This window comes from Cololabis saira, chromosome 6, assembly GCF_033807715.1.
Source record: "Cololabis saira isolate AMF1-May2022 chromosome 6, fColSai1.1, whole genome shotgun sequence".
NCBI lineage: Eukaryota > Metazoa > Chordata > Actinopteri > Beloniformes > Belonidae > Cololabis > Cololabis saira.
Genome location: NC_084592.1, coordinates 39,389,559 through 39,416,588, shown reverse-complemented (window position 1 = coordinate 39,416,588; position 27,030 = coordinate 39,389,559). Strand labels below are relative to the sequence as shown.

At 43.9% G+C, this 27,030-nt stretch overlaps 1 protein-coding gene across 2 annotated transcripts in view; it reads right to left on the bottom strand.

Annotated features, from left to right (window-relative positions):
• LOC133446177 (aryl hydrocarbon receptor-like) overlaps positions 1–21,917 on the bottom strand; it is a 47,721-nt gene extending 25,804 nt beyond the window's left edge. Inside the window, exons 1-2 of one of the 2 annotated variants that reach the window (XM_061724092.1) lie at positions 21,514–21,917; positions 7,326–7,516 (exon numbers count right to left, since the gene is read on the bottom strand). In XM_061724092.1, the coding sequence (XP_061580076.1) occupies positions 7,326–7,516; positions 21,514–21,569 (247 nt within the window). In that variant the 5' untranslated portion in view covers positions 21,570–21,917. The remainder of the gene's footprint in view (positions 1–7,325; positions 7,517–21,513) is intronic. The other variant, XM_061724093.1, reaches the window with a different exon arrangement.
• Positions 21,918–27,030: the final 5,113 nt, after the last annotated feature.

Below are 27,030 nucleotides of genomic sequence, written 5' to 3'. Positions count from 1 at the left end.
TTAGTTTACACATATGCGATAATCCCCCCGAAACCGCAGAGCCCTCCCCATCAGAAATCCCGATGTAACTCCCGGCAACGTCCCCTGCGGTGTTTCGGCAGTGACTCACGTCTTTATGTGCACGTATCTTTGTACAAATAAAAAACATGTCCTACATCAAAGAGTCAAACCTCTCTGTTTCTATTCATCCACTCCCGGCAAAGTTTCCAGCCATGAACCAGTGTTTGCCCGGCACACACGCAGACACATGCCGATGTTTGCGGCGCGCGGCAGCGTGCAGTGGCGTGCAGCGGGGACAGATGTTTGCAGACTTCACTCTTCAACACCATGCAGCTCCAGCGGTTTGTGTACATCCCATCACTCATTTGTCATCTCTGCTGCGGCCTTTTTTTGTGCGTTTTTCATGAATTTATTAAAGATTTGAATGTTGAAAACCTGTTTGTTGACTCAAGAGTAACATCAACAAATGACCTCTATGTTACATGATGTATGGTCTTTGATTTTACTAAACACAAAATCTGGCACGGCCACTTTTGCGCTTTTAATCACCAAAGCCTCTTTTTTTTTTCTTTGAAAATATAAAGTTCTGAGATACAGGTTTCATGCACACGTGTGATGCCACAAATCATTATAAAAAAGTGTCTTTAACCGAAAACTGAGTCGTGTTGCTTAAATTTTTTATTGCAGTTTAGCGTGTTTTGCCAAAAGTCCCCGTCTTGTGACTGTTGGTTTGTTGCACTTAGAAGTGCAGAATTTAGTACAAACTTTACTTTACATGTGACTTTTAACAGTTTTCCAGAAATAGAATACTACCGAGGGGAGGGGATCTGCAGAGTAACTGACTCTACCCACAACTCTACAACCATCTACTCAGGAAAGTGGAAACATGAGCAGTTATGTTTTGCACATAAAGTAAATAAAAACGCTGCTGTGTGTTTACGTTTACTCCCCCCAAAGACAGACCTGTGGCTTCACTCAACCCGCAAACCACCCGGCCAGTCCTGCAAAGGGAGCTCAGGGTGAGGGGCCGTAACACTGAGATGGGCCCCCGACTGCATATACAACCAGCTGCTCTGTATTGTGTTGACCTTGACCTAAGAACCTGTTCTGAGTCCCATGAAGCTTGGTTTCTTTAGCTTCTCGCTCAGGGATCTTATCTAGGGGAATCGTGCCGGGTGGCGTTGATGCATCATTCTGGCCACTTGGTGGGATTGTTCTGCCACGTCGACAAATTACTCAAAAAGATGCATTCCGCCAATTTTTGGGTGTCAACATGTTAATCGTTCAGCTCTCTTTTCTGTGTGATGTGACAGTTGTGTTTCTCTCCTCCAGGAGTTGTGATGCTGTATTCTTTCCCACTGCTTGTGTTCCAGGGGTTTGTTCATGCAGCGTCATCGTGAAGGAGGGTTGGTGGGTCTCCGATGACCCAGATCTGAACGCTGAAAGCTGCCCTAACAAATGCACCAAGCAAGATGTGATTAAAAGTCTGACCTATTGATTTAGGGTGACATATATCCACGACATCGTCTGGGTCATCCGCTCACAAAACAGGGTTACTGGATCCTGCGCAGCGTTATCAACATGTTGAATACTTCCTTAATCTGTTTGCACACTTGAACACTGCAGCATGTCTAGAAGTTGCTGTAGATCGGGTCTGCACTTTGTCCGGCTTTGTTGCTCTCACCTGCACTTCACAGCAGGATACAGCGAGTGAGACGTGTCGTGATGGAAACCACTTTGGAGAGACACGGGCGGCCCGGGAGGCACGGGCTTGCTGCAGAAAGACTGCGGTGGAAATCCTTGTCTCTCCTTCACAGCTCACGGAGAATGATGGATTAAGCCCTTTCAAACTTTTGATTTTTTTTCCCCTTTGCTGTGCGTGTTGCACAGTGCTCGTGCGAAGAAGTCTGTCAGACTTCTAACCAGTTAAAACGCTCTTGGTAAGAGGATAAAACTTGCATCCGATGAGCTATAAATTACAACGCAGCATAATTGTCAGCAAAGCAACACACCACCTTCCCTTCGCCTCCCAATCAAACAATGGAGCGCCTGTGCACCACACCTGCGCCAATTAGCGGTGCAGACGGCACTGGCACCGGCGGCTCCACCCTGAGCGGAGCTGAAACGGTTCCAGCATGCCGTGCATCGCAGATTCATTCTGCAGCGGTTGTTAGTGTTTGAACGATACACTTATTTGAGATGTTGAGACACCACAGAAGGAACCCCTGAAGAGATGCAACAACCAGCCGTGAGGCTAAAACCCCCTCATCCTTTCTTTGTTACGACGACAGGGCAGCTGATATCCATTAGTGTCCGATGTTTCTGTCTCCCTGGCAACCTCGGTGCGCTCAGTCACTGGTCGGTTCCAAAGAGTACAAAAATGGATAAAACTAGAGAGGTGGGGGTCATCTGTTACTTTGGTCAAACCTTATATCTCTCTACTTGTTATTCCCTCCCCGTTTATTCCAGGGACAGCAGTGGCCAAACAGGTCCCATTACCGTCAACCGTTAGCCTTCAGGTTTTTTTACTTTTCCAACTTGGCACAAAGCTCTTCTTGGACGTCCAGGCTGACCTGATTAGAGTCTGACGGTCAGGGGTCAGGCCCCAGATTTTCCGAGGCTCACGTATGTCCCATTATCGCCAACAGGATGCGTCAGAAAAGCCTGCAGGGAAATTTAATTACATCCGACTCAAACGTCCCATCGGATTCAAGGGAGGTCTTGGCAACCTCACAAAACATTGTTTTCCAACAGACATCGAATAATTGTGACAAAAGCATGTATCGGGATAAAATGATGATAGTCCGAATCCTCAAGGCAATTTAAGAATGTTTAAAACACCAAAACTGTTCTGGGTTAGTGACACTAACTGGAACTGGGTAAAGATGTGTGATGTGGTCGTAAATACGTGCATGCTGGTAGTATTTGTGGCGCTGCAATGAGTAAGAGCAAACCTGGTTCTAGTTTCTTCACTCTTCCATGTGCCGTATCACCTACAGCATTGGAGTCAAAGGTCAAGCAAAACATCCCTGAATCGAGCAGATGTTTAACACAAACATCCAGACGGGAAAAATTCTTTTTTTTTTTTGCAGTGCTTCCCACAAGAAACCCGAACATGCTCTTGAGTGCATCCAGGACTGTTTTCATGCTGCTCTCCTCTGACCGCTAGCGAAGTTCCCAGATTTAAAAAACAGTCGGCGGCCGTTTATCTTGGTGGAACATGGTTTATGGAAAAACCTTCAGCGTGAAACCATGGATATTAAAGAAGTCGAGGGGAGTCGGATCAGTTGTCCTTTCTCGTCTTTGTGTGGCTTCAGGCAGCGCTGCAGCGTTGCTGCGGTTGTACCACTGCCGGCCTCCTCACTCGTCCCTCAGCAAGTCCTACAACCCAGTCACTCCCACAACTCCCCTCAAATGAAGAAAACAGAAGAAAGTATTCCAGGACCTGTTCACTGACTCCCTAGCTTCTTAGGCTGGAACAGAAACGTGACATAAAATGCTTTTAAAACCTAAAATCCTTTTTTTGGTGGATAAACTTTGTTTGTGTTATCAAATCTTTTCTTTGAGACGATTTATTCAAAATGAGTAGACAAACGTTGTAGAAAGTGTGTGGATAGTGACATAGTCCTCGCTGAGACCTGCAGGACCACTGGACACTGGACTCTAGACCTACTACCGTGCTGCTGCGCCGAGCAACTTGGAGGAGTCTCCACCGGCCGAGATGTTAGGGACTTGTCTCTACTGTTAAGCCCTTTACTGCTGGTCCATCACATCCACCAATGAACTCTATGTCTGACATTTTTTCCTTCAGACCCATCTTGATCTCTGCAGTTTTAAAAGGAGCTCACCAACCTGGGTTCTAACAAGTCGGCTGGCTCTGATAAACTCAATCTGATGTTTCTAAAGGTAGCTGCACAAGTCATCCCACTCTTTAAGGGTGGCTCTCAATTGCTACAGACCTATTTCCATCTTGCCGTGTTTGGCAAAGGTCTTAGAAAAATGGGTGCATAAACAGCTAAGCCACTTCATCTCCTCAAATAACATCCTGTCCGATCTGCAGTCTGGGTTGTGGCCAGGCCAGGGGTCCACCACAGCTACTCTGAATGTCCTGGATGATACTGTCACCTCATTAGACTTCAAGAAGTTCTGCATCGCTGCTTTCATTGATCTCACTAAAGCTTTTGATTCTGTCAACCACTCCATACTCCTGCACACTCCATAGGATTGGCCTGTCACTGCACTCCTGTGAATGGTTTGACCGCTAATTAAAAAACTGAGTCCAGCAAATAAAGACTGAAAACATTCTATCTGACCCTCTCACCATCACTAAAGGAGTGCCCCAAGGATCTATACTAGGCCCAATGCTATTCTATTTACATCAAAGACGTAGACAAGAACGATGGCAAACCCAAAATTCACCTATACGCCGATGATACCATCATATATTCTGAGGGCCCTTCTGACTGAGACAGACTGAGCTGTAGTGTGGATGCCACAGAGTGGAGCACTCTGTGGCATCCACACTACAGATCAGTCTCACCTCAATTGAGCAGTATTTGCATAGCTTTCTCAATACTAAGAAAACTAAATGGATCATTTTCGACCGGAAACATTATCCCAGCACTGCTCCAAACATCCTCTGTGCTGATTGGTCTGAACATGAGTTTGTGACCTGCTACAAATACCTTGGCCTCTGGTTGGACTCGTCATTCTCCTTGACTATCCATATAAAGCACCTGCAGTAAAAAGTCAAAGCTCATCTGAGCTTCCTTTATCGGAACAAGGCTTCTTTCACCTGTACTGCCACCTGTACTTTCAGAGTCTTCAGAGGGTTGTGGACCCCCAGAGGGTCGCAGACCCACAGAGGGCCACTGACACATCTTCAGCTTCAGAGTCTTTTTAGAGCTACTTCTCAGTTGTTGCACTTTTTTGCGTCATGTATTTTTAAATACAACTGTGCTGAACCTCAGAGCATGTCATGGACATTTCAGTAAAAAAAAGACATGAGGAGTGTCCTTCAGCACAGGTTTTCCGAGACGGGGGAGCGTCTCAGGCTGGGAACACGCAGCAGGCGAAGGCTGCCGTGTGAAATGTTTACATAATGGTTCGGCAGCCGCACTTCAGGCTGTCTTGTTCGCAGAGCAGCAGGAAAGTAGGTGAGGTGTGAGAAGAGGCAACGCTGGAATGTCACAACTCGTCCGACTGCACGTAACATGTTCATTCATATTGCATGTTCATGCTCCGCTCAGGCCGACAAAGGAAGCTGCGTTCTGCCGCAACAGGAATTTCATCTCTGTCCTTTTCATTGCGCTCATCCTTTCAGCGGATCGTTCTGCGAGCTTTGCAGCGACGGTGCATGTGCTCTTGCATCGGTAGGACTGTGTTATTTTCACGTGCACAGGTGAAACTTCCTTCAGAATGAAAGTTCAGGATGGTAAAGATGTCCGATCCTGATCATCTGCAGCTATGAAACATTGAAGCCGCCTGCCTGGCAACTCCTCGGCTATAGAGCTCTGCAGGGCGGCGGAGACGCCTGAGCGCCTCACGCGGCTCACAATACGCATGAGTCATCATGTCTTCAGAGCCCGAACATTCAATCAACACACCACCGGTCTCAGAGAGCAGCAGGGAGGCTGTTGTGGTTGTCGTTCGCAGGGAGGGTGGAGGGAGCTTATAAACACTGAGGATGTGTTCTTTCCTAAAACCAGATTCCTGCGTGCTTTGCATTCCTGACTCTGCTGTCACATGAACTGGTAGCACGTCTTCATGTCCCGCTCTCACAGTAGTTTCATTTTGACGGAGCTGGACTCAGCTGGTCCACATACCCTGGATCCACCCCTACCCCGTCGTCCTCGGATCACCTTGCGCCCAAGAAGTATACGTTTCCTCTTGTTTAGTTGTGTAGGGGTAGTTTTCTTCTTTCTTTTTTTTTTTTTAGCCTTCTTTCAGGAAGTAAACCGAGAGGACCATGAAACGTGATAAGCATCCCAGTGGCATGGAGGTTTAAAAATAACATTCATCGGGACAACATCTCTGCAGGCGGGTCAACTGTGATAAAAACCACTCAAAGCTGCCGTCCAGACCCCAAAGGGCTACGTGTTTCCTGCAGCGTTCGCTCTGTAAAAGCTTTACCAGGCAACCTGGCAGCGTGACGAGTTTACCGTCCGACAGATCCGACGATCGAGCTGGGATTCACTGCAGCGGAGGCGGCAGACCAAGGTAACGGAGGTCACCAGCATGCATCGCGGCTGCTACAGTGGGCGGCTGCCAATCAGCTTCCCAGGTCTGATCTATACAACATGACTGACTGCAGCTGAGGGCTTTAAGTGCAGGAACCCCAGCCCAGTGGACACGTTCAAAACTGAACATTTTGCGGTCAAAGGACATACTGAACAAGTCACACACTTCACGGTAAATAAACACAGCCTGAGCTTGTAAAGGTGTCATTCAACACATCTACTGGATCATCTGGGAGCATGTGGGGACGATGCTGAGGTTACCCGCAAAAATGTACTGTGTGGACACGTGTGTTCAGAGCTGCAGGACGAGGAGTTGCATCATGGAGTTTTCAATTCGTGTTGTATTTCGGGAAGATGTCGCCACGGTGAAAATAAATAAAAACACACTTCCTGTAGCCATGGTAACTTCAGCAACAGAGAGAGCGAGATGGAGCGACAGAGTGGCTTGTTACATGTCTGATTTCTTTCTTTTTTGGGGAGGAAATGAAAGAGGAAAACCGAGAGCACTGAAAAAGCTGACGTGGTTACAGATATTGGTGTCATGATTTGCTCTCGTGAGCCACGCCGCCGTCGCGCCTGTATGGTGTGAATGTCGCCTGAATCTGCTGCAGAGGTCATGTCCGGTCGAGTGCGAGTGGCTCTCAGGAGCAGGGGCGGAGGTCTGTGGATGCAGGTCTGCACCAGCTCCTCAGACGGAGCCTCGTTCTGTGAGGATGCTTCTGTCAAACACGTCGGGCCGACTTCAAGGCCACGGATCAAACCGCGACTCTCTGATTGACAGGCAGCTTCCTAAGCCACACCTGCCACAGGAGCGCCCTGAGAACCCCCTGAAAAAAATGTGTGTGTGCATGTGTGTGTGTGTGTGTGTGTGTGTGTGTGTGTGTGTGTGTGTGTGTGTGTGTGGTTAGATGGGTTCAAATAAAGACTGACAGCAGCAACGTTATGACTTCACTTATACTGTAACACAATCCTCGTTTCTGGAGGGAAACCAGCAATGTCATCCGTAAGGAGTGTTCTCACCTGCTTTAGTTTCCCTTCAGGGGTTAATTATCTATAATAAACTGAATCAATCAATCAATCAGTCACCTTTGAAGTGGGTCTTGACCCGCAGGTATCCCACACTGAGGCGGAGGACCGACAGCTTGTCCAGGCGGAAACGCACGTCTTCAGGGAAGGGCAGCAGGTCCATCAGCCTGTCCAGCTCCCCGTTCAGCCGATCCCTGTGGCGCTTCGACGGGTTCGACTTGACGACTTCATTGTTCTCAGGGTTCTTCTTCCTGAGGGGCGGAGGGAAAACAGGAGAGAAGTGTGAGTTCAGGCCTGCAGGCGAGCCTCGCTGAGAGCGGCGGCGAGGCGCGCGGTAATTACACAGCCAGCACACCGGCGGGCCACGCTCCGAGCAACTTCACCCTAACTCCGTCAGAAACTCCGACACTCCAGGAATTAACAGGAATATACCGGATACCTGCGCTACTGCAGGGACCGAAACGCTGGCTGAGAACAACACGTTTCAGAGTAATCTCGGTTAAAACATTCAAATTTCATGCAAATGCAGACGAGTCTCTATCTGGTGCATTCCTCCGTCACAGACAGGGACAACACGATTTGAGAACCGTCTTCATGACACCTCCACCAGGAGGAGATGGATTATACAGAGACAAGCTGGTACCTGATGCGAGATTAAACGATTAACAGGAGTATGTGTCTAATATGATCAGCATTTGATGCTGCGTGGTGACTCTCGTCAGCGCCAGTGCAGCCGTTGGTGCTCCTCTGGCCTCAGAGGCCGTAAAAAGGGAACAGTTTAGCTTTATCTTCCGTCCGTTTAACGTTGATCCCTCTTTGCATCTGGCTGGCGACGTGACCGGTAAATGTATAACCCTCCCAACTGTGGAAACTTTGTCTCTACTGTTCAGGGCTGCAACCAACGACTCATTTTAAGGTCGACAGATCTATAGATTAGGGCTGCACGATTAATCGTTAAAAAAATTGCGATCTCGATTCATGCTTGAACGCAATCTCATTTCCAAATGACGACGATTAAAAAAAAAAAAAAAAAAAATGTTGGATGTTTATTGTTTTTATGTTCAATGTCAGCTGTTACAAAGTTGATGCCAGTCTTTTATCAGGCACCATCATATTTTTTGTAACGTTTACCTTTTGTATCGGCAGCTTCTTAATAGCAGCAAAAGGCAATGGGGGGTTCATCCCAGCCAGAAGAATAATTTGTTGCCTCAGAACTACAGGATCTGTTACAAGTCCCCTTTCTGAAAGGGTGTTCAACTCAGGGAGGAACAAATATTGTTCAAAATTGTTATTATTGTTTAAATTATTCAAAGGTTTGTGTAAAGAAGACAAGAGATGTTTATTGTTATTATATTTTTGTTCAGCTGTTGCAAAGTTAAAGTAATAAGCGCAATACATTTTATATTGGAAAAAAATCGTGAGAGAATCGTGATCTCAATTCTAAGCAAAAAAATCGTGATTCTCATTTTGTCCAGAATCGTGCAGCCCTACTATAGATCATTAAAATGACTAATCAGATCACAAATTTGAACAATTTTTTTTTAGCTGTTAGACTTTTAAAGTTGCCTGAGACTTTGAAAGGCATGTGATAAATAGAACACACTGAATATGACCTCTTCAGTCAAAAATATCTGATTTATTAAACTTGTGACCGACAAACTTTGCTGTTAGTTAATCAATATAAACCCCTTCATGACCATCCTGTTGAGGTATTTGCGGTTTTAACACCATTATTCATTACTGGGTTGTAATTTCAACAGCATGAAACAGACATGTGGTGTTGAGTATTTCTTGCAGCCCTGGTCCCTACACATTTTCACCTATGATTTCTGATTTCTTAAATAACACCTGCTTACTTACTTATTACTTAAGTAATAATGCACCAAGTCCTTCCCCCAATGCATTGAAAGTACAACAAAAAAATGTCTTGCAAAAACTAATAATGACAAGCTTGGTCGTGTAGTCGCCGCAACTCTGCTATCTGGGTCCAAGGACGACATGGGGTCACATTTAGAGGATGTTACTATCTATCGCTCTACCCAGCACGTCACCCTTCTGCTGCACTACATGAAGAAGCCGCCTCCTGCCACCCGGGACAAAGCACGTCTATGGACAGCCTACAAATATTGGTGATGTACACCAAGGCTGCAGAATATATGGATGATGTACCTTTATCACAATGTCAACGTGTGTAACACCAACATCACAAAAACAAACAACATATCACAATGAATGCTGGTCAATTATTCTATGATCTATATGCCATTACTATTTGACCGTTAGATAAAACGTCACTTTAGAGACGCCAGGTCAGAGGATAGCGTAGATCAGGGGTCGGCAACCCAAAATGTTGAAAGAGCCATATTGGACCAAAAACACAAAAAAACAAATATGTCTGGAGCCGCAAAAAATGAAAAGTCTTGTATCAGCCTTACAATAAAGGCAACACATGCTGCATGTAGCTATATTAGTTATAACTGGGGGAAGATTTTTTTTTCATTATGCACTTCGAGAAAAAAGCCGAAATGTCGAGGAAAAAGTTGAAATGTCGAGAAAAAAGTAGAAATTTCGAGAAAAAAGTAGAAATGTCAAGATTAATGTTGAAGTACAATCTTGAGACAAAAGTCGAAATGTCGAGAAAAAAGTAGAAATTTCGAGAAAAAAGTAGAAATGTCAAGATTAATGTTGAAGTACAATCTTGAGACAAAAGTCAAAATGTCGAGAAAAAAGTCAAAATATTGAGAAAAGTCAAAATTTTTAGAAAAAAGTCAAAATATCGAGATTAAAAAGGAAAGGAAAAGTAAGAAAAAAGAGGAAAAAAAGGAAGAAAAAAAAGGAAAAAAAAGGTCAAACATTTTTGAAAAAGCTCCAGGAGCCACTAGGGCAGCGCTAAAGAGCGCTCTAGAGCCGCGGGTTGCTGACCCCTGGCGTAGATGGAGAGTGTTCTGATGATGGAAGGAAAAGAGACACGCGAGAAAACTTGTATCTGCAATGTTGGAAGAAACAAAATTGTCCCAAGTATCACAAGTCATATCGCCGGCACAATTTTCCGGCAATAATATCGTATATCGTATCTGTTGCAGATATCGTGCAGCTACAATTACACAATCTTGATAACCATGATGTTTCTGTTTTTATCAACACTTTATTCTGTTTGTTTAATACTCTGCTGCTCTTTCTGTAATATTCCTTTCCCCCCGTAGCACTTTGATTTAAATATAAAGTGCATTGCAAATTATATGCATCATCATTACTACTAGGGTAAAGATTTTAGCTCTGTGGTGCTAAACTAACAAACACAACAGACCACAGCAGTAAATCAGAGATGCTCAACATAAGACGACCAGCACTAACGAATGAGATGTGCTGCATTTGCTCATATTTCAACCAATCCACAACATTCCAGCTGTTTACGCCAACTACATCTCTATATCGCATTGCACTTGTTTGGTTTTTTTTCCAAGGAGAGTTTACAAATTTAACCATTTCCAAAATTCCCCAGCTCAACTTTCCACGGAAAGTTTCAACAAGTTCACAAGAAATGTTCCACCCCCTTTGCAAGCTTCGACCGACCTCCGCTGAAGATGTGTCAGCTGTGCAGGAAGGTGGTGAACTACCCCACAAAAATCTCACTGTTATAAAACAAAGAGAGAGAGAGAGAGGGACAAGCAAAACATTGGCTCCAGGGCTGGGTGACTGAGTATTCGTCATGTTCATGAGGTGATGCTGATGGTTACTCTGACCTTATATAATCCCAATAAAGAGGAAACAGAAGCTGCTTCTACACAGAAATCTGATGTAAACGTTGACCATATGAGCCGATAAACATAAAGCGACCAGCAGATTCAGGAGATAAAGTCTCTTCAAAAACAAAACAAAACAAAAAACTAATAAAAAAAAAAAAAAGAGGAAAAGTCAGGTTGTGTCAAAATAAAATAAAATGAGACAATGAAAGTGGACATAATGTGAGAACCTCTGAGCGCCATCCCGGGCTTGGGTTTCACAACGTCAGGAAAACGTGACGCCAGATATCACAACAGTGAAGACGATATTTTTGGTGTTAATGTCTCCGCGCTAGGGCTGGGCGATATGGACCAAAAGTCATATCTTGATATTTTCTAGCTAAATGGCGATACTCCATATATATCTCGATATTTTTTCTGTGCCTTAATTGGGGTTTCCCCCAAAGCATTATAGCATAGCATCTCTGTTAGCCTCATTTTTTTCTGAGGCAAACCCTTAAAAAAACAGTGAGTTTTAATACAAAGCCTCATGTCAAATGTCACACATGTTCCTTTGTTAACAGAGGTCTGCACAATATAAAAATGTATAAAACAAATGAAATAAAAATAAACTGCCTGCATATATAGAATAAAAATGCTTCTTGAATAAAATAAAACAAATATCCCTTTCCTACATAACAATTAAATTAAAATACACTGTGCAATTAATACAATGTGTAACAGGCAGACTTTTCCACTGAGGTTGACAGTTGTGCAAATAACAAAACATTTGTGCAAATCTCAAATAAAACATTCAAGTCAATTTGTCACAAAATAAGCTATATCAAAATCATAAAAAAAAAAAATGTAAAAAAAAAAAAAAAAAAAAAAAAAATATTTTTTTTTAAATCGATATAAACGATATTGTCTCGTACCATATCGTGTTTGAAAATATATCGATATATATTAAAATCTCGATATATCGCCCAGCCCTACTCCGCGCTGCTGCCAACACAGACCTCAGATGGTCGATACGCAACACAGGTGAGAAGAAAGGATGAAAAAGGCGATAAAAACATTATTTAATTGAGAAAAAAACGTACCCTCTTAAAATATCCCTGCCACAGTCAGAAAAGAAACATTTTCATTTCATCCGGCCATCGGGCTCTCGTGTCCGACACCTGCCCATCACTCACAACGCTACGTCAGCACATCAAGGATGACGAATCTAGCTCAGAGAGCTATGCCCGGAGAGAAAGTGAGCGTGACCGCGTGATAGACCAAACAATATCGTAAAAGCCTTTTCACCTCCACGCCCGTTAAAAAAAGAGGCCTATTGGGCTAAAAATGACTAAAGCTGGTTTAAAAGGAGCAAAATGCTGCTGATATCTGTATTGCCAGCCAATGCACAACTGTCGAGTCTGGGGATGGGGGTGTGGGGGTGTGATTCACAGCTCATCACTCCCAACATGATCTGTAGCAAATTAGGAAGTTGGAGCTGAGACACCAAATAATAAAAAAAGAAAACAGATGGTAAATTCCCGGCAGGAGGAGCATCTTTGGCCCCGTCTGACTCACAACGTTTGACGGCAGGAAGTCCCGCGCTGCACTAACCCCCGACCGAGTTATCGACACGCGGACCGAGACGCAGCTGACTCCGTTCAGAATGACACGCCGCCTGTTAAAAGTGTGACTAATCAGGCTAAGACGTCTCTCACTGCTAAGTGTCTATATGCATGGCATTTCCACAAAAAAAAGCACCATGACACGATGGCTGGGACAGATAACTTCTGTCAGCGACCACCCTCTCGGCTCTAACGATGTTGCATCACGAGATTCCAGCTCGGAAACTGGAGAGGAAACTCAGTTCAGGCTTCCTTTTCCTAAATTTACAGAAACTCTGATGGATATTTCCTCTTCCAGCAACAGACCTGCCTGCGGCCCTCATCATACCAGAGCTCTCAAAAACAGGACTGATCTCACTCTGAAGACACGCTCCAGGGAGAGAACGGGAGCTTTCTTTGTCCGTGGGGCTGAGCGGCAGACATCAGGGTGTTCTGTCTGGAGCAAACCATGTTCTTACAAAACCCTCCGTCCTCCAAGGATTCCTGTTCTCTGGGATATGAACTCATGAAACCCGGCCTCGGCCGTGATGACACTGACACACATTTGTGTGCTGGAACCAGGCGGAGGCTCGCCCGGCTGATCCAGAGGGATGACTCAGTGGTTCTGCAATGACAACAGAGCTCTCCGCTGACAAACACAGACGGCTGCTCGCTTTACAATAGCAGCCTCTGGCCTTTAAAGAATTCAGGCTGGAAAAAAAACACGGGGAAACATGTTTTCCCGTACGAGATGATTAAAAAGGGGCTACGGCGAGACTTGATCTTCACCGGCACCGGTTACTGCCGAGCAGCTGAAGTCACGTCGCAGAAAAATATGCATTTAAATCCCTCTACACGAGAGGAGCAACAGGCAGGAGCTAAAAGGACTTTACAGGAGGCGTGAAGGTGAGCCGAGGTGAGAACCGGAGACATTCCCAGGCAGGACTTTGTCAGTAGAACTGCTCCTTCTGGCTCCAAAACATTCCTGACGCAGGAACGCGGGCCTGGCCTGCTCAGCTGGAAGGGCCTTTCAGGGAGCCGAGGCCTTCTCTAAGTTAGGACTTAAGCTCCTTCCTCATAGTCGGAGTTAGGAAGGGGTGACATCCAAGAACTTTGTGGTTACAGAGGTCAATCCAGGCCAAAAAATCTAAGTCCATCTAGATTTCCTGCTTAATCCAGTTCAAGGTCACGAACCGCCATGGGACAGGTTGTCCATCGCTGCGGTTCTTAACATCGGGCTCCAAAATCATTAAAAACAAAATCAAATAACTGTGGTCTTTCAACCGCTGGCTGACCTTTGCATCACTTCAGCTTTCCTATCCAGACAGTTGCCACGGTTACATGATGTTTTTTTAAAGGAGTCGTCTGTAAGAAATGGCCAAAACTGGTACTGCAGTCACTTTCAAAATATTGTTGAGCGGCGTGTACCCTCCCCCTCCTCCCCCCGACCAGAGGTTGCCAGGTAGGCTGCAGAATGCAGCAGGAACGTAGGCTGCCATGGCTGCGATAATTAGAGCCGAGCTGGCAACCTGGATGCCGAAACAATACTGACTTCTGATTGGGAGATAGGTGGAGGGTGGAGCTTCAGGCCAAAACAAAAAATGACAACATAAACATCAGTTGAGGGCTGCAACTCCTCTTTTTAAACTGGAATATCCTGACTTGAGTGCTGTTGTCAGTGACATAAGTATTTGAAATGAACATGATTTTTAAATATCTGTTGACATATCGGGGTCATTTTATGATTCGTTTTATTATTGCTCTTACATACAGCTCCTTTAATTCCGAATTAATTATTTGGAATTAAATAATTCCGAATTAAACTATTTTCCTTCGAGTTTACATGGAAATAGTAATTCCGAATTAAGGTTTACATGGAAAACACGCTTGACCAGCTCTATCCAATTCTGCTTACGGTCTGGGGGTTGGGAAGGGTTCTGATTGGATAGGGGGGCGGACCGGAAGTTACATCTACCGGAAGAAAAACAAACTTAGTCACTTAGCCGCTACAACTTTGAAAAGCTCACAATTTTTGTTTCCTGCCATCTGTTCTTTTAATTATTTCCAGGTCTTCCAAGCTATTTATTAAATAAATGGTCTCTGCTCTTGACCACCGTTTACTGCGTGCTGCCATCTTGAAACTTTGTTTCGAAAACAAGCCCAGCGCGGAATATAAGCGTCACGGCGATAGACGGGCAAGAGAACGAGCAGCGCAGAAAGACCGGAATTAATCTAAAGCGGAATGAGTGTATACATGATCACGGAATTATTCTATTCGGATTTAAAATCGGAATAAACCAGCCACTTACTTCGGAAATAAGTCTAATTCGGAATGGCAATTTTCATTTGGAATTAGGTGTTTACATGGTAATTTTTACTCATTTTAAATTGGATTTAATTTTAATTCTGAATTAAAGAGCAATTAACCTTCCCATGTAAACGCACTCAGTGAGTGAAACCAGAGCATGTCAGAGTGAGTCGTCCCCCCCGCCTCCCCGTGTTAAGGTGCACGTCAACAAGGCGTCTCACTTTGAAGCGAGAGCTAAGAAAGAAAAAAAAAGCCTTATAAAATGGATACAACCGACCTTATTTTCTTTAAAGGTTTTATGTGGCACTAGGGGCATTTATTGAGAAAGTAGGTAGACAGAAAACGGGTAGGGGGGGGGGGGGGGCATTACAGTATAGAGCAACAGGCCGGGACTCGAACCCGCTCTGCCCGCATGAGGCGCCCGCTCAAGCCACTGAGCTATCCAGGGCCACACCAGCCTTATTTTGAGCAGTTTGAGCTTTGGTGCCTCGTTCATATTTATAGCCTCCAGGCGGTACAGTGTGTGTGCGATGTGGCACATCATCTGGTATAAAAATAGTATGTTAGGGAGACCGGGTCTCTCAGAAGAAGAGATAGGCAATCGTTCACCAATCTGCAGATTACTACGTGTAGTTGTGAAACAACTTCAAAGCAACTCTCCGCATGAAGAGTTTACAACATCCCCATCAAAAGAGTCTGAGGATCGGCAGAAATCTTCAGGGCCTCCATTAAAAATCAGGCAAGATTACGGCTGTCAGCCCAGAAGCCCTTCAGAAATCTCTGAGAAAACGCGCGACCGTGGCCTCCACCGGCACGGACCAGAGCTGCATTGAGCAAAGACGACCACAACCACATTCTCTGGGCCGAAGCTCGTTTGAGACAGACTAAGGTCGGATGAAATAATTCTTTTTGGAAAACCCAGATGCGGCATCCTTCAGACTGAAGAGGACAAAAGTTTGCATCTCTGGTGTGGGGGTCCACTAGTGCCACTGTGTGGGCAGTGGGCACATCTGGAAGGGAAACATCCATGCTGAAGGTATATACAGGTTTTTTGAGCAACATATGCTCCCTTCCAGGCGATTTCCTTTGTTAGGGATGCAGGCCGGATGGTCCAGGTGCTGAACCAAACGGCCTGCAGTTCAGATCTTTCACTCCGTGAGCAGGTCTCCTGAGGCGGAGAAGGGAATGCTACACAGCTGTAAACACGACCCCGTGACAACGTTTTTGACACTCGCTGCAACCATGAGGTTCAGAATGATCTGATTTTCTATCTTAAGATGGAAAATGTCCTTCCTTCCAATGTCAGATGTGTTTTCTAATGAGATCTGCAGATGATCGCGCTTGCTGTTTACCTTTTACACAATGCCTCGACTTTCTGAGCTGATTTGATTTTCAATGTTCTCTTTGACAGAAAAAGAAGTGCGAGGTGTTTCAGATTACCTGTCTGCAAAAATGAAACCAAAGGTCAGGTTTGCGTCACGCTTCCTATCGCCGTGTCATCCGTCTTCCTCAAGGCTGGCCTTCTCGCTGAAATAACTGCACCTTTTAACTTAGAGCGAGCTATATCTGCGCCGCGTGCACTCGCGCACGGACAGACAGACACACAGTGTGTGCCGCTGCGCTCCGGGAGGCTTTAATCAGCAGCTCTATAATTAACCCCGATGGTTAAAGAGAGAACTTCTCAGAACGACCTGCAGGAATGCTGCTGATAACAATGCGGAGCAGTGATAACAAAAGAACAAAAACAGGTTCCGAGTGGATTTTCAGGGCTTCCAGTCGTGCCGTGCGACACGTACGCAGGAGTGCTCGCTAGTGCACAAACGACGTGGTGGTCGTCCATTTCTGACGAGACCTGCCGTTTAACTATTCACATGTCAGACAAGGAACCGGCTTAAAATGCTGACCTCGCCGTCTTTGGAAAAAAAAAAAAAAAAAAAAAAAGAGCACACAGAATACATCAAATTGGTGCGTTGGTAAGATGCATGACAGAGGGGACTGGCAGCGTGCACTGCAGGCGTCCCGGTAATAAAAGAGAGAATGTGGACGGCCGCTCTGCCGTGGAATGCCCCAGCGTGGTGACCACTGCGTTTTTGTTTTTTTACGGTCAGGCTCAATGGTGCCTTTGTGCAGCCGGGTCCATCTGGCCGTCCAGGAAACCTCAGCGCCACATCTCCAGAAACACAGACGTCTGCACACAGGCCACCTCTTTATTTTGGGATACAGACCGGCAGCAGCCAGATGGGCGCATGAAGCCATGCTTCGCTCAGAGAGCAGCGTGGAGCAGGAGAGTGGAACAGGAGAACAAAACTGTATGAACGTCGTTTCCAAAACATTTCTTTGGCTTAAGTTTAACATCTTGTTTTACTCACAAAAACATACAGATGCCAGTGCATCCCACACGCTACAACTTCAAATATGAAACCTTAGACACTGCGGGGCGGGAGGCGCGAGCCCAGGCAGCCCAGCTCACACAGAACCGAGATGGAGGAGACCTTGGGGGATCCGTGCAGCCATCATGGATGAAATGCCCAGGTGGAGGTTGATCACGTTGATCGGCATGAAGGTATTTCTGAGAGTCATTTTGCACCAGCTGGCTCCGCTTGCACAAATACGGGCCTGTATAAACGGTGTTCAGCCAACAAGACGCTTTCAAACCCTCATAAAGGGAGCAGTTGTTTACATTAATCTGAAATCAGGACGTGCTCTCACTGCTGCAGCGTTCACGGGGGAGTATTTAGCTGCACTAGAGGAAGTATAGTTTTCCAAGTTTGTTTTTAAACAATTTTTTCCCCCAGCAGCTTTAAAGAAAGATGTCAATTTGAAAACCAGCAAAGCTCATCTAAAAGCTGGAGAGACTGGAGTGAACATTACACCTATGCAGGGTTGTGCAATCGATAAATGGCTCTGTGCGTGTGTGTTTGAGTGGGTGGAGGCGTTCAGTGCTTCATCACTCTCGATGATATTGTTAGATATTTAGACTGAGATGGAAAATTTGGATCACGAGAAAGTGAAGCAGCGCAGTGGAAATGGATTAGGTGACGGTGTAATGGACCACGTGGTCGCTACAGCAAAACTGATTCACAGACGTCTTCAAAAGAAAGACAAGAAGCCAAAACCAGCTCAAGGAAATGTGGAAAAAGCTTTGGTGAATCTTGCAGAAGGAAGCGGGACAAAGATCCGAGGCGATGGTTCGCGAAGAGCTGAAATCTATCAGGCGGTATCAAACAATCAGATTCCCTCCTGAATCTTAGGTTCATGATCCAGCGAATACTTGATTCCATCACAGCTGTATTAACGCCTTAACAGGCACATGGAGGGAGACTGCTGTTCAGAGGATGATGGAAAGGAAAACGGAGGATTCGGTTTTGTTATTACATAATTCAAGAACAAGAAACAGCTTGTAACCCAACTGAAAACATGAAGAGACAATAAAACTCCCTATAAAAAAGGCACAAATATATCAGTGATGCTGTTCCCAGACAGAAATCACAGACGAACATAAATGTTCTTACACTGACACCAAAGTTACTTCTTTTGTCCTCACCATGAAATATAGCCGACTGCTCTGGAGCGGTGGCCACTTGACCACTCCACATCAGCAAGCGTGCGCTCGCGTACGCAAAGAAAGCTTCCAGATTGTTGACGTTGAGTCACTATAAATCATATGACTAAATGTCAAGCGGTGTTGAAGTGAATTGTGGATTGCGTGGGTCATCGTGGGAGCGTTGCTTTCATCAAAAGTTCTGGGGATTTCAACACTTCAAAACGAGCATCAGCCAATCAGGTGGGGCTACATAGCTAGGGCTAGCCAATGACATCCTACATGGGGGGACAGTTTCAAAAGTACTGTTTACTCGTATAGTGCAAACAAAGCAATTTCATTGGTTGTTTATGATGTGATGAGAGCCTGTCACAACCGTTAGCGTTAACGCTAGCGTTAGCGCTGTCGTGTGAACGAACCGTAATGTGTACAAACTGTTCCTCTAATCCAGACCTTCCTTCACTTTCATCTATGTGCAGCTGAGGTACAGCGGACCAATTTAGGGGAAAAATAAATAAATAAGCTATGATATGACTGTTTTTTAAATAAATCAGACCCTTTTGCTGTCTTCCAGGACTCGACCAGACCACTGTCGTGATATTTCCTCATGAACTTCTTGGCGACGCCAACATAAAATTGAATCAAAAAAAAAAAGTAAAAACTTTTTTTTTTCTTATCTGAAAAATCAATCTGAATGTTATTTTAAATCTGTCATGTTTTCGTTTACATTTAGACAGATTACAGCCCATGAATCCTGCTTTTGAGAGAATCACAATTATATGTAAACAAATACACTTGCGGAGAGAAAAAAATATGACATTCTCCTTTAAATTCACAGGAATAGCTCAAGTACCTTAAAGCAGCACTTAGCCAAATGTCTACTGTATACAAATGTCCCATTGGGCTGGTGGTGATAAGATCGGGTAATCTGCAGTTGGCTGGTGCTGACCCACAATTAACTATCACAAGGACAGACAGATCCATGTCTTTTTTCCCCCTCTTTTTTGAAGGGGCGGGGCTAAGTACATGTATAAGCACAGAGCATTGAGGTATCTGCCACCAATATATCACTGACAGGAAAGTGCATCACAATGATGCTGTCGGAAGGAAGCAGGACTTAACTCAAACTTATGTTCAAGGCGATCACCAAATAGGCGAGGACAGCAGTTTTTACTGCACAAAAGAAAGATTTAACCTGTGGAGGACTCAAAACGGCATCACTCTGCTTAGCATGAATTATGCTATGAAGCCAACAAAGGCTAAGAGGCTAAAAATAAAGTTAGTAAAGCACACAGCCTGCAGCCTCTGCTATCTTTCAACTGATTTTTTTTAAAAAGCAGTTATTATTATTATTAGTTTGCACATTTGCTTGCATAGTGACTTGCTGTTTGTATATATATATATATAAAAAATGTGTATATATCTATATACACACACACACACACACACACACACACACACACACACACACACACACACACACACACACACACACACACACACACACACACACACACACACACACACACACACACACACACACACACACACACACACACACTTGATATGTGGCTGCTGCTGGAGATTGTTGCGCAACAAAGTTTCGATGTCCAATGAAAATATTCTTGTAATGTTTCTGTATGTGGTTAACTACATTCTTGGATAGAAAAATCAAGAATTGGCAACATTTTAAGAAATAGACCAAAAAAGACCAGCTGTTAAATCCAAATGCATTTAGTCATTCATCAAATATAACTTTTAAAATGTAATATAAATGGGTCTTCTGGGGGAAAACGGGGCGATAATAATGCAATAAAATCATATGATGTGTGAAGCTCTGTGTTGAAATTAAGTTCAACTGAATCATCTTGAAAACTAAAAAGGGGAAGAGAGGTTTGCGAGGACAGCATTTGTAGTGACAATAGAAAGACATTTATTGCTGAACATGAAAACTTCTGCAGAAATGGTCAGAGCTCTTAAAAACGTACATTTCACTATTCGGAGCGAAAAGCAGCCGCCACATGAAGAAGGGGAAAATAATGACTCGGTTGGAAAAGTACTTTCTTTCATACTTCTTCTCCACACCGTGTCGGTGTGTGTTTTTGAAGAGCCACGACAACAATGCCGCGTTCCATTTACCTCGGAAATCGGAACTGGGCAGCCTTCTTGGAATGGTAACTCGGGGGTGGTGAAGCTTCTCCCACTTTCCCAGTAGGAAATCCCACTTCGAGGGGCGTTCCAAATGAAAATTCCGACTAGGAACTAGGAAATTCCGACTTCCGAGGACAAATGGAACGCGGCACAAGTAGGGAGATTTGAGCGAGGCTGCGAGCCGGCGCGCAGGGCCGTGTCGGGTTACAACAACACGCCGGGCCCGGGCCCGAGCCCGGCCCCCCCGGGCCCCCCTCCCCCCTCCGAGCATCGCGTGAGAGCGAGCAGCGACTCCGCAGCTTGATTGTGATTAATGCGCGAGGGCAAGATGTCCGTGCCAGATCCAGCCTTAAGGTGGTCCAGGGGAGTCAGGGGGAGAGAGGGAGAGACTTCCCGGCAGCTCTGATTAACATCGCTTCATCTTCATTTACTCTTTTAACAGACTTTTTTTTTTTTTTTTTTTTTAATTTTCTTCAACAAGTGGCTGAGAGTCAACACGATAAAAGTCCACAGCCAGTCGACAAGCCCAGCTTAATTCGGCGTTTGCCTTCATTTTTCAGCACAATCTGATTTCATAACAAGATTATACGAGTTAATCAGCCTCATTAAAGAGTCACCTGGGCCACCTTAAGGGGTGATTTATGGTTCCGCGTTACACCAACGCAGAGCCTACGGCGTAGGGTACGCGTCGCTGCGTAAACTACGCCGTAGGCTCTGCGTCGATTTAACGCGGAACCATAACTCAGGCTTTATTTGCAGAGCACATGTCGCGCACCGGACAATTCAAAGCGCTTTAAAGTAAAAGTAAACTTGTATTACTTTCAAATGAACCTCGAAAGCACTTTGTAGCCCGTGTGTTTTTTTTTGTTTTTTTTGTTGCACATGGCCGCGCCGCGGCGTGGGAACGGTTAAAGGATCTTACTGCTTGAGGACGGGCTTCTTCCTCTTCTTGTTGGCGTAGGTCGAGTTACCCAACATGGTGTCACCGGGTTCGGCTAGACTCTCTCCATGCACGGTCCCGCCGGGAGTTCAATTCAGTCCCGCGGGGTTGACAGCAAGAAAAGAAGGGTAAAAAAAAATAAAAAAATGAAATAAAGGTAAGCAGGTAGAGCTGCCGGGGTGGGTCCGCTGGTTCTGGCCGCCCTGGCAGCTCCCGCAGGCGTTCACTGGGCTGACCTTGGTCCGCTGCTCGGGACCGGGAGACGCTGCTGGAGGAAATGGAAGCAGAGAAAAGTTTGGCTCGCAGTTTCAGTCTGTGTCCAACCCCTTTCTCTTTGGATAAACAACGCCGCCTTATTATTACTATTCGGAGTCTCTCTCTCTCTCTCTTTCTCAGTCTCACACATACATACACACACACACACACACACATTCAGACACACACACATCCACATGCGGGGCGTTTTCAGGAAATGTGTACAGTCTGACGGAGCTTAAGGTGGTCCGAACTCTTTGTGGCTGCCAACTGTTTTCTTAACATCCACAGGGTTGGGATTTGTCAGAAAAGTTTTGACATGTTAAACTGACTTTGTTGTAAACTCCTCAGCTAGAAAACATGGGGAGGGGGTTAATGCCTTAAGCAGGCCAGGGGCGAAAATCCCGGGGGGGACAGGGGGGACAAGTCCCCCCCCCATTAGTAAAGCTGTCCCCCCCTAGAATAATTTGAGACAGAATTAATAATTTTGGAACAATGCAGTAGTATTTAGTAGTTATGCACCAAAATGAAAATTTGTGGCCGAAACCGAAATCGAAAATAATAATAAACAGTAAAATCTCATTACATTTAAAACAAGAGTCATCACCAGAAAAATAACTTATTTGACAACTTTCACCTGTTTCAAGTAAATTTTCACTTGAAATAATTAGAAAAATCTGCAAGTGCGACAAGATTTATCTTATAAGTAAAACAATCTTGTTCCACTGGCAGATTTTTCTACTTATTTTAAGTGAAAATCTACTTGAAACAAGTGAAAATTGTTTTTTTCCAGTGATCAGTCTTGTTTTAAGTGTAATGAGATTTTTTTTAACTAAAAATGAGACATTTTAACTAGAGATAAGACAAATATTCTTGTTAAGATTTGGGGTTTTTGCAGTGTATTATGTCAGATGTGCTCTATTATTGCCACCTTCCACCTAATACCATTGTTTTGTATTACTCTAAGAAAGGTCTTCTGCCTGTTTGCGAGATAGAGTTGAAAATGTCAAAATGCTGTATTAAAGGAAGGCTAAAACTTTTATTCCTTGTCCCCCCCTGGATTTATTCTCTAAAATTTTACTGTTTATTGTCCCCCCCCCCCCCAACTATGAAATGGGATTTTCGCCCCTGGCCTTAAGTACTCAAAAATAGTTTAAAATGCTTAAAACAATAGTGGGAAAGCTTTCATCAGATGTGATTTTAAACTGTCAAACTCTTCATTTTTACAAAACATACCTGGAAGATTATGTGCAATCTTAAACCGCTCAAATCACATCTCATCAGACTTTTCTGACAGCTATGTTCCAAACTGTCGTTGAAATTATTTTGAGGCGACAGGTGTATACACTTCTGCACATGCTGGGATGTTGCAGTCGTAGGATTGCAAACTCCCTGAAAAATAAATAAGGGATACCTACGGTGGCCGACAAGGGCCAAACGCACTGCAACGGCCTAATGCGTCTCAGTTAAGGAAAACGGCTTCAAGTACAGAAACAATTCAAATTCACAAACTCAAAAGAGGATCGTGGTGCAAATTAAAAATCGTGCTGCAAAAAACAAAAACAAATGCAGCATCATCAAACGCGCTGCAAATATAGAGAAACGATGCAAAGCACAAAACGATATAAAACAAAAAACCATCTTCAAAAGAAAAACGCTTCTCGGCTGAGACCGAACAGCTGACTGAACCGTTTACATCCATGGTTTAAACATACAGCGGGAACGGTAATGTGATTTTTATCTGACTATATTTATATACAATGTTTATATCACTGTACAACGCTGTACATTGTATCGTCTGGTGTAACATATAATAAAGAAACGTTTCGTAATGGATGTAAACACTGTGGTTCAGTCAGCTGTTCGGTCTCTCTCTACATCCCGTGTGTCTGTCCATTGAGCTGTTACGTCGAGAGCGCCCCCTGCAGGTTTGGAGCACTTCCAGTTGTAGTGACCGGTTATCAAGCATTTTTCTTTTGAAGATGGTTTCTTGTTTTATATCATTTGTGCTTTGCATCGTTTCTCTATTTGCAGCACGTTTGATGATGCTGCATTTGTCTTTGTTTTTTGCAGCACGTTTTTTCATTTGCACCACGTTCCTCTTTTTGCACCTCTTTTTGAGTTTGTGAATTTGAATAGTTTCTGTACTTGAAGCCGTTTTCCTTAACTATATAGGCCGTTGCAGTGCGTTTGGCCCTTGTCGGCCACCGTAGACACCTCATCGGCAGGGCCGGCCAAACCGATTTACCTTCACCCTTCCTGGCTTGGTGAATTTTTTTTAGCCCATTTTTTTGTGAGTGAAATGATTTTTTTTTAACTATTTAAGTCAAACCTGAATTTAATTAGATGCATATTTTTGAATGCCATGAACACATGGAAAACAAATTATTATCCAGCAATTCACTTTAATACAAAATAACAAAATGAACTGAAAAAAATAAGTATCTTTCTTGAACAGAAACCTGTCCTGCTTAACTTAAAATTGTATAAATCAATATAAAACAATAGAAAGAAAGCAGAACATCCATTCTCTAATAGTCTAATAGTCCCTTTTCAGCTCAATACAGGACGTGGACTTTAGTTTATGAATACGGGACGATTCTGTTTTTCAAAACGGTCAGGGCAAATTCGGGCCCTTGCACAGAGCAGATGTGGTGGTGTTCTCTAATCAAGGAGAAGACGGCCATCCATCTTCAGCGCAGCACCCCATTATTTACGTGAAGAAAGTTGCTGTCATCACTTCAGAGGGACAGAGGGCGACGATAGTTTTACATTTGTGCCGCATTTATTCACACGATGGCAGATCTAAGAACGCTGTTAGAAAGTACTCGTAAATTAACTCCAGTTGAAGGAAAGCCAATAGTCTTCATCCTCGAGCTCCAACTTTCTCGTATTACAGTTGACAGACTGGCTTTCTAGTGTGGACAGTTGACAGGGACAGTTGAAATAATGATTATAATTATAACAATAAATCCATATCCCAGAGATCCCGACTGTTGAGCATGTTGTTACATATAGTTTCAGAGAATTGAAATTGTGAAAATTGGAATTACAAATAGCACAGTTAATGGAAATGTCATGTCAAAAAGAAATGTCAAAAAAGTATTTTCATCCTTACATGGGGAGCTTTTTCTGACATTTTTTTTTTCCGACATCTGAAACGGAAACAGCTTTCTTCATCTGCAGGTCACATGACATGCAAAGAGTCACACCCACTTTTCTGTCAGAACAACTTCCCTTTGATATGAAGCAACAGGCACAACAAGATTAGTAATTGCCTCAAATAACCTCCAATAACTAGGTATAAAGCCCTTAGGTCGACACAACTTGCTGCAGACGTCTGCACTTTCATTTAAAAATTACAGGGCCAGAGCGTTTGCAGACATGGAAATAACCCAGTCCAAAAATGAGAGGTTCTGGACATCATTCACTGTTGTTCTTTGACAAGCATTCACTTTGAGCTAAATGTTGTGCTCTGACATGATGCATCATCTCCTTAAACAACTCCTTCATCACCACCAAGATTCCTCTCAATGGCTGATGTAGAAAAAGAGTCCTAACGACTGCGTCCACCTGTGGTCTTTGATATAAAGTAAAGACCACCGTCTCACCTGGTCCTGGCAAACCCATATAATCACTTGTCTTCCTATGTTTCTTCGGACTTGCACCAGACAGCAGGTCCAGCATCATCCTCTTGTCCGGCGCACATTCACGATTCATTACTGAACGCCACTTTCATCCAGTCGTCAACAGTCCATGATGGCTTCTCTTTTACCTGCAACGGTTCAGCTCTTCTAGATAAAGATCCCATTTCCTCCCGGTGATGTCGTTCAGCTTGGTCACTAACACAGAGTCCTGTTCTTATATGATTTTAACTCCTTTTCTTCTGCGTTCTCTGCAGGGTTTTTTCAGCATTTTAATGTAAAGCTAGCTAATTACTGTTTTTCATATATTCATTTCAAGTGAAAGCAATGGGTTCAATCGACCAATTATCCATTATGATTAAATATTATATATTTCAAATAAGTTCTGAAGAAAATGCTGCTTATTATGGAGGACCAAAAATGGCATACCGGTAATTAAAAATAAAAGCAGAAATGTATATATATTGAGTTTTTCCTTATACATGCATTCCTTGTTTTGACATCCCTCGTCTCCTCTTTTTACTTTACCTAATGCATTTCTGCCGTATTATGCAATTGAGGGAGTGCAGCTCCTCTACTATTGGTCAATAAACAGGAAGGAGCAGGATTGGGCCAAAATGAAGACTATTGCGCAACCTACAGACAAACTACTGGTAATAATAATAATAATGCCCATATTTATAGTTAATATACACTAGATGCTTTGTTGGTTTTATGAGCACCCCTACACTACATAACGTTGATAGATAACTTAAGAAATTCACCCATCAGACAATATTCAGTCTTCACTGAGGGCTGATGGTGTAAACAATAAGGTACTTAGAGCGGCATTATACATACACTTCTTCAACCAATGTGAGGGGTATGTATGTTTATCCCAGTGTGTCACTCCCGTTGCGCAATAGTATTGATTTTGGCCCGATCCTGCTCCTTCCTGTTTATTGACCAATAGTAGAGGAGGCTGGACCAAGAAGGACAGCCCTCCTCATTTGCATAATGAGGCAGAAATGCAGAAGCTAAAGTAAAAACAGGACACGAGGGAATGTAAAAACAAGGAATGCATGTTTAACAAAAAGGAAAAAATAAATATATACATTTCTGCTTTTATTTTTAATTTAGTCAGTTTTGGTCCTCTATAGCTTAACTTTGAAATTTAGGGAAAGACAATATGACTTTAAGCTGCTAACATGCATGAAGCTAATGTACTACAAATATCTTGTGTTGGATATGAAAATGTAATAAAACAAATGTGTGTGAAGAATCCATTACAAAGTTGTTGGTTTTTCTTTCCCCCCACCAGAGCAGGTCAGAACTCTGCACATTTGGCTTCTCTTAACTTATAAACCTGCATCTATTTAACACACATATGTTCTGTGGACTTCAGTGTCACATTGAAATGCAGTTCAGCAGGATGTTGCAACATAATCGACATTCATATACAGATCAAAATGCAGATTTTGGCTGGAGGATTTTGTTCCTCGAGATCAGGCTTCAATTGTGGGTTGCTCATGTGCTGTTCAGTGAGACCCAATCTTTACAAACCTGGACATTTCTCTTCTTCATGGACCTCACTCTGAGCAGAGGGGTGTTGTCATGTTGA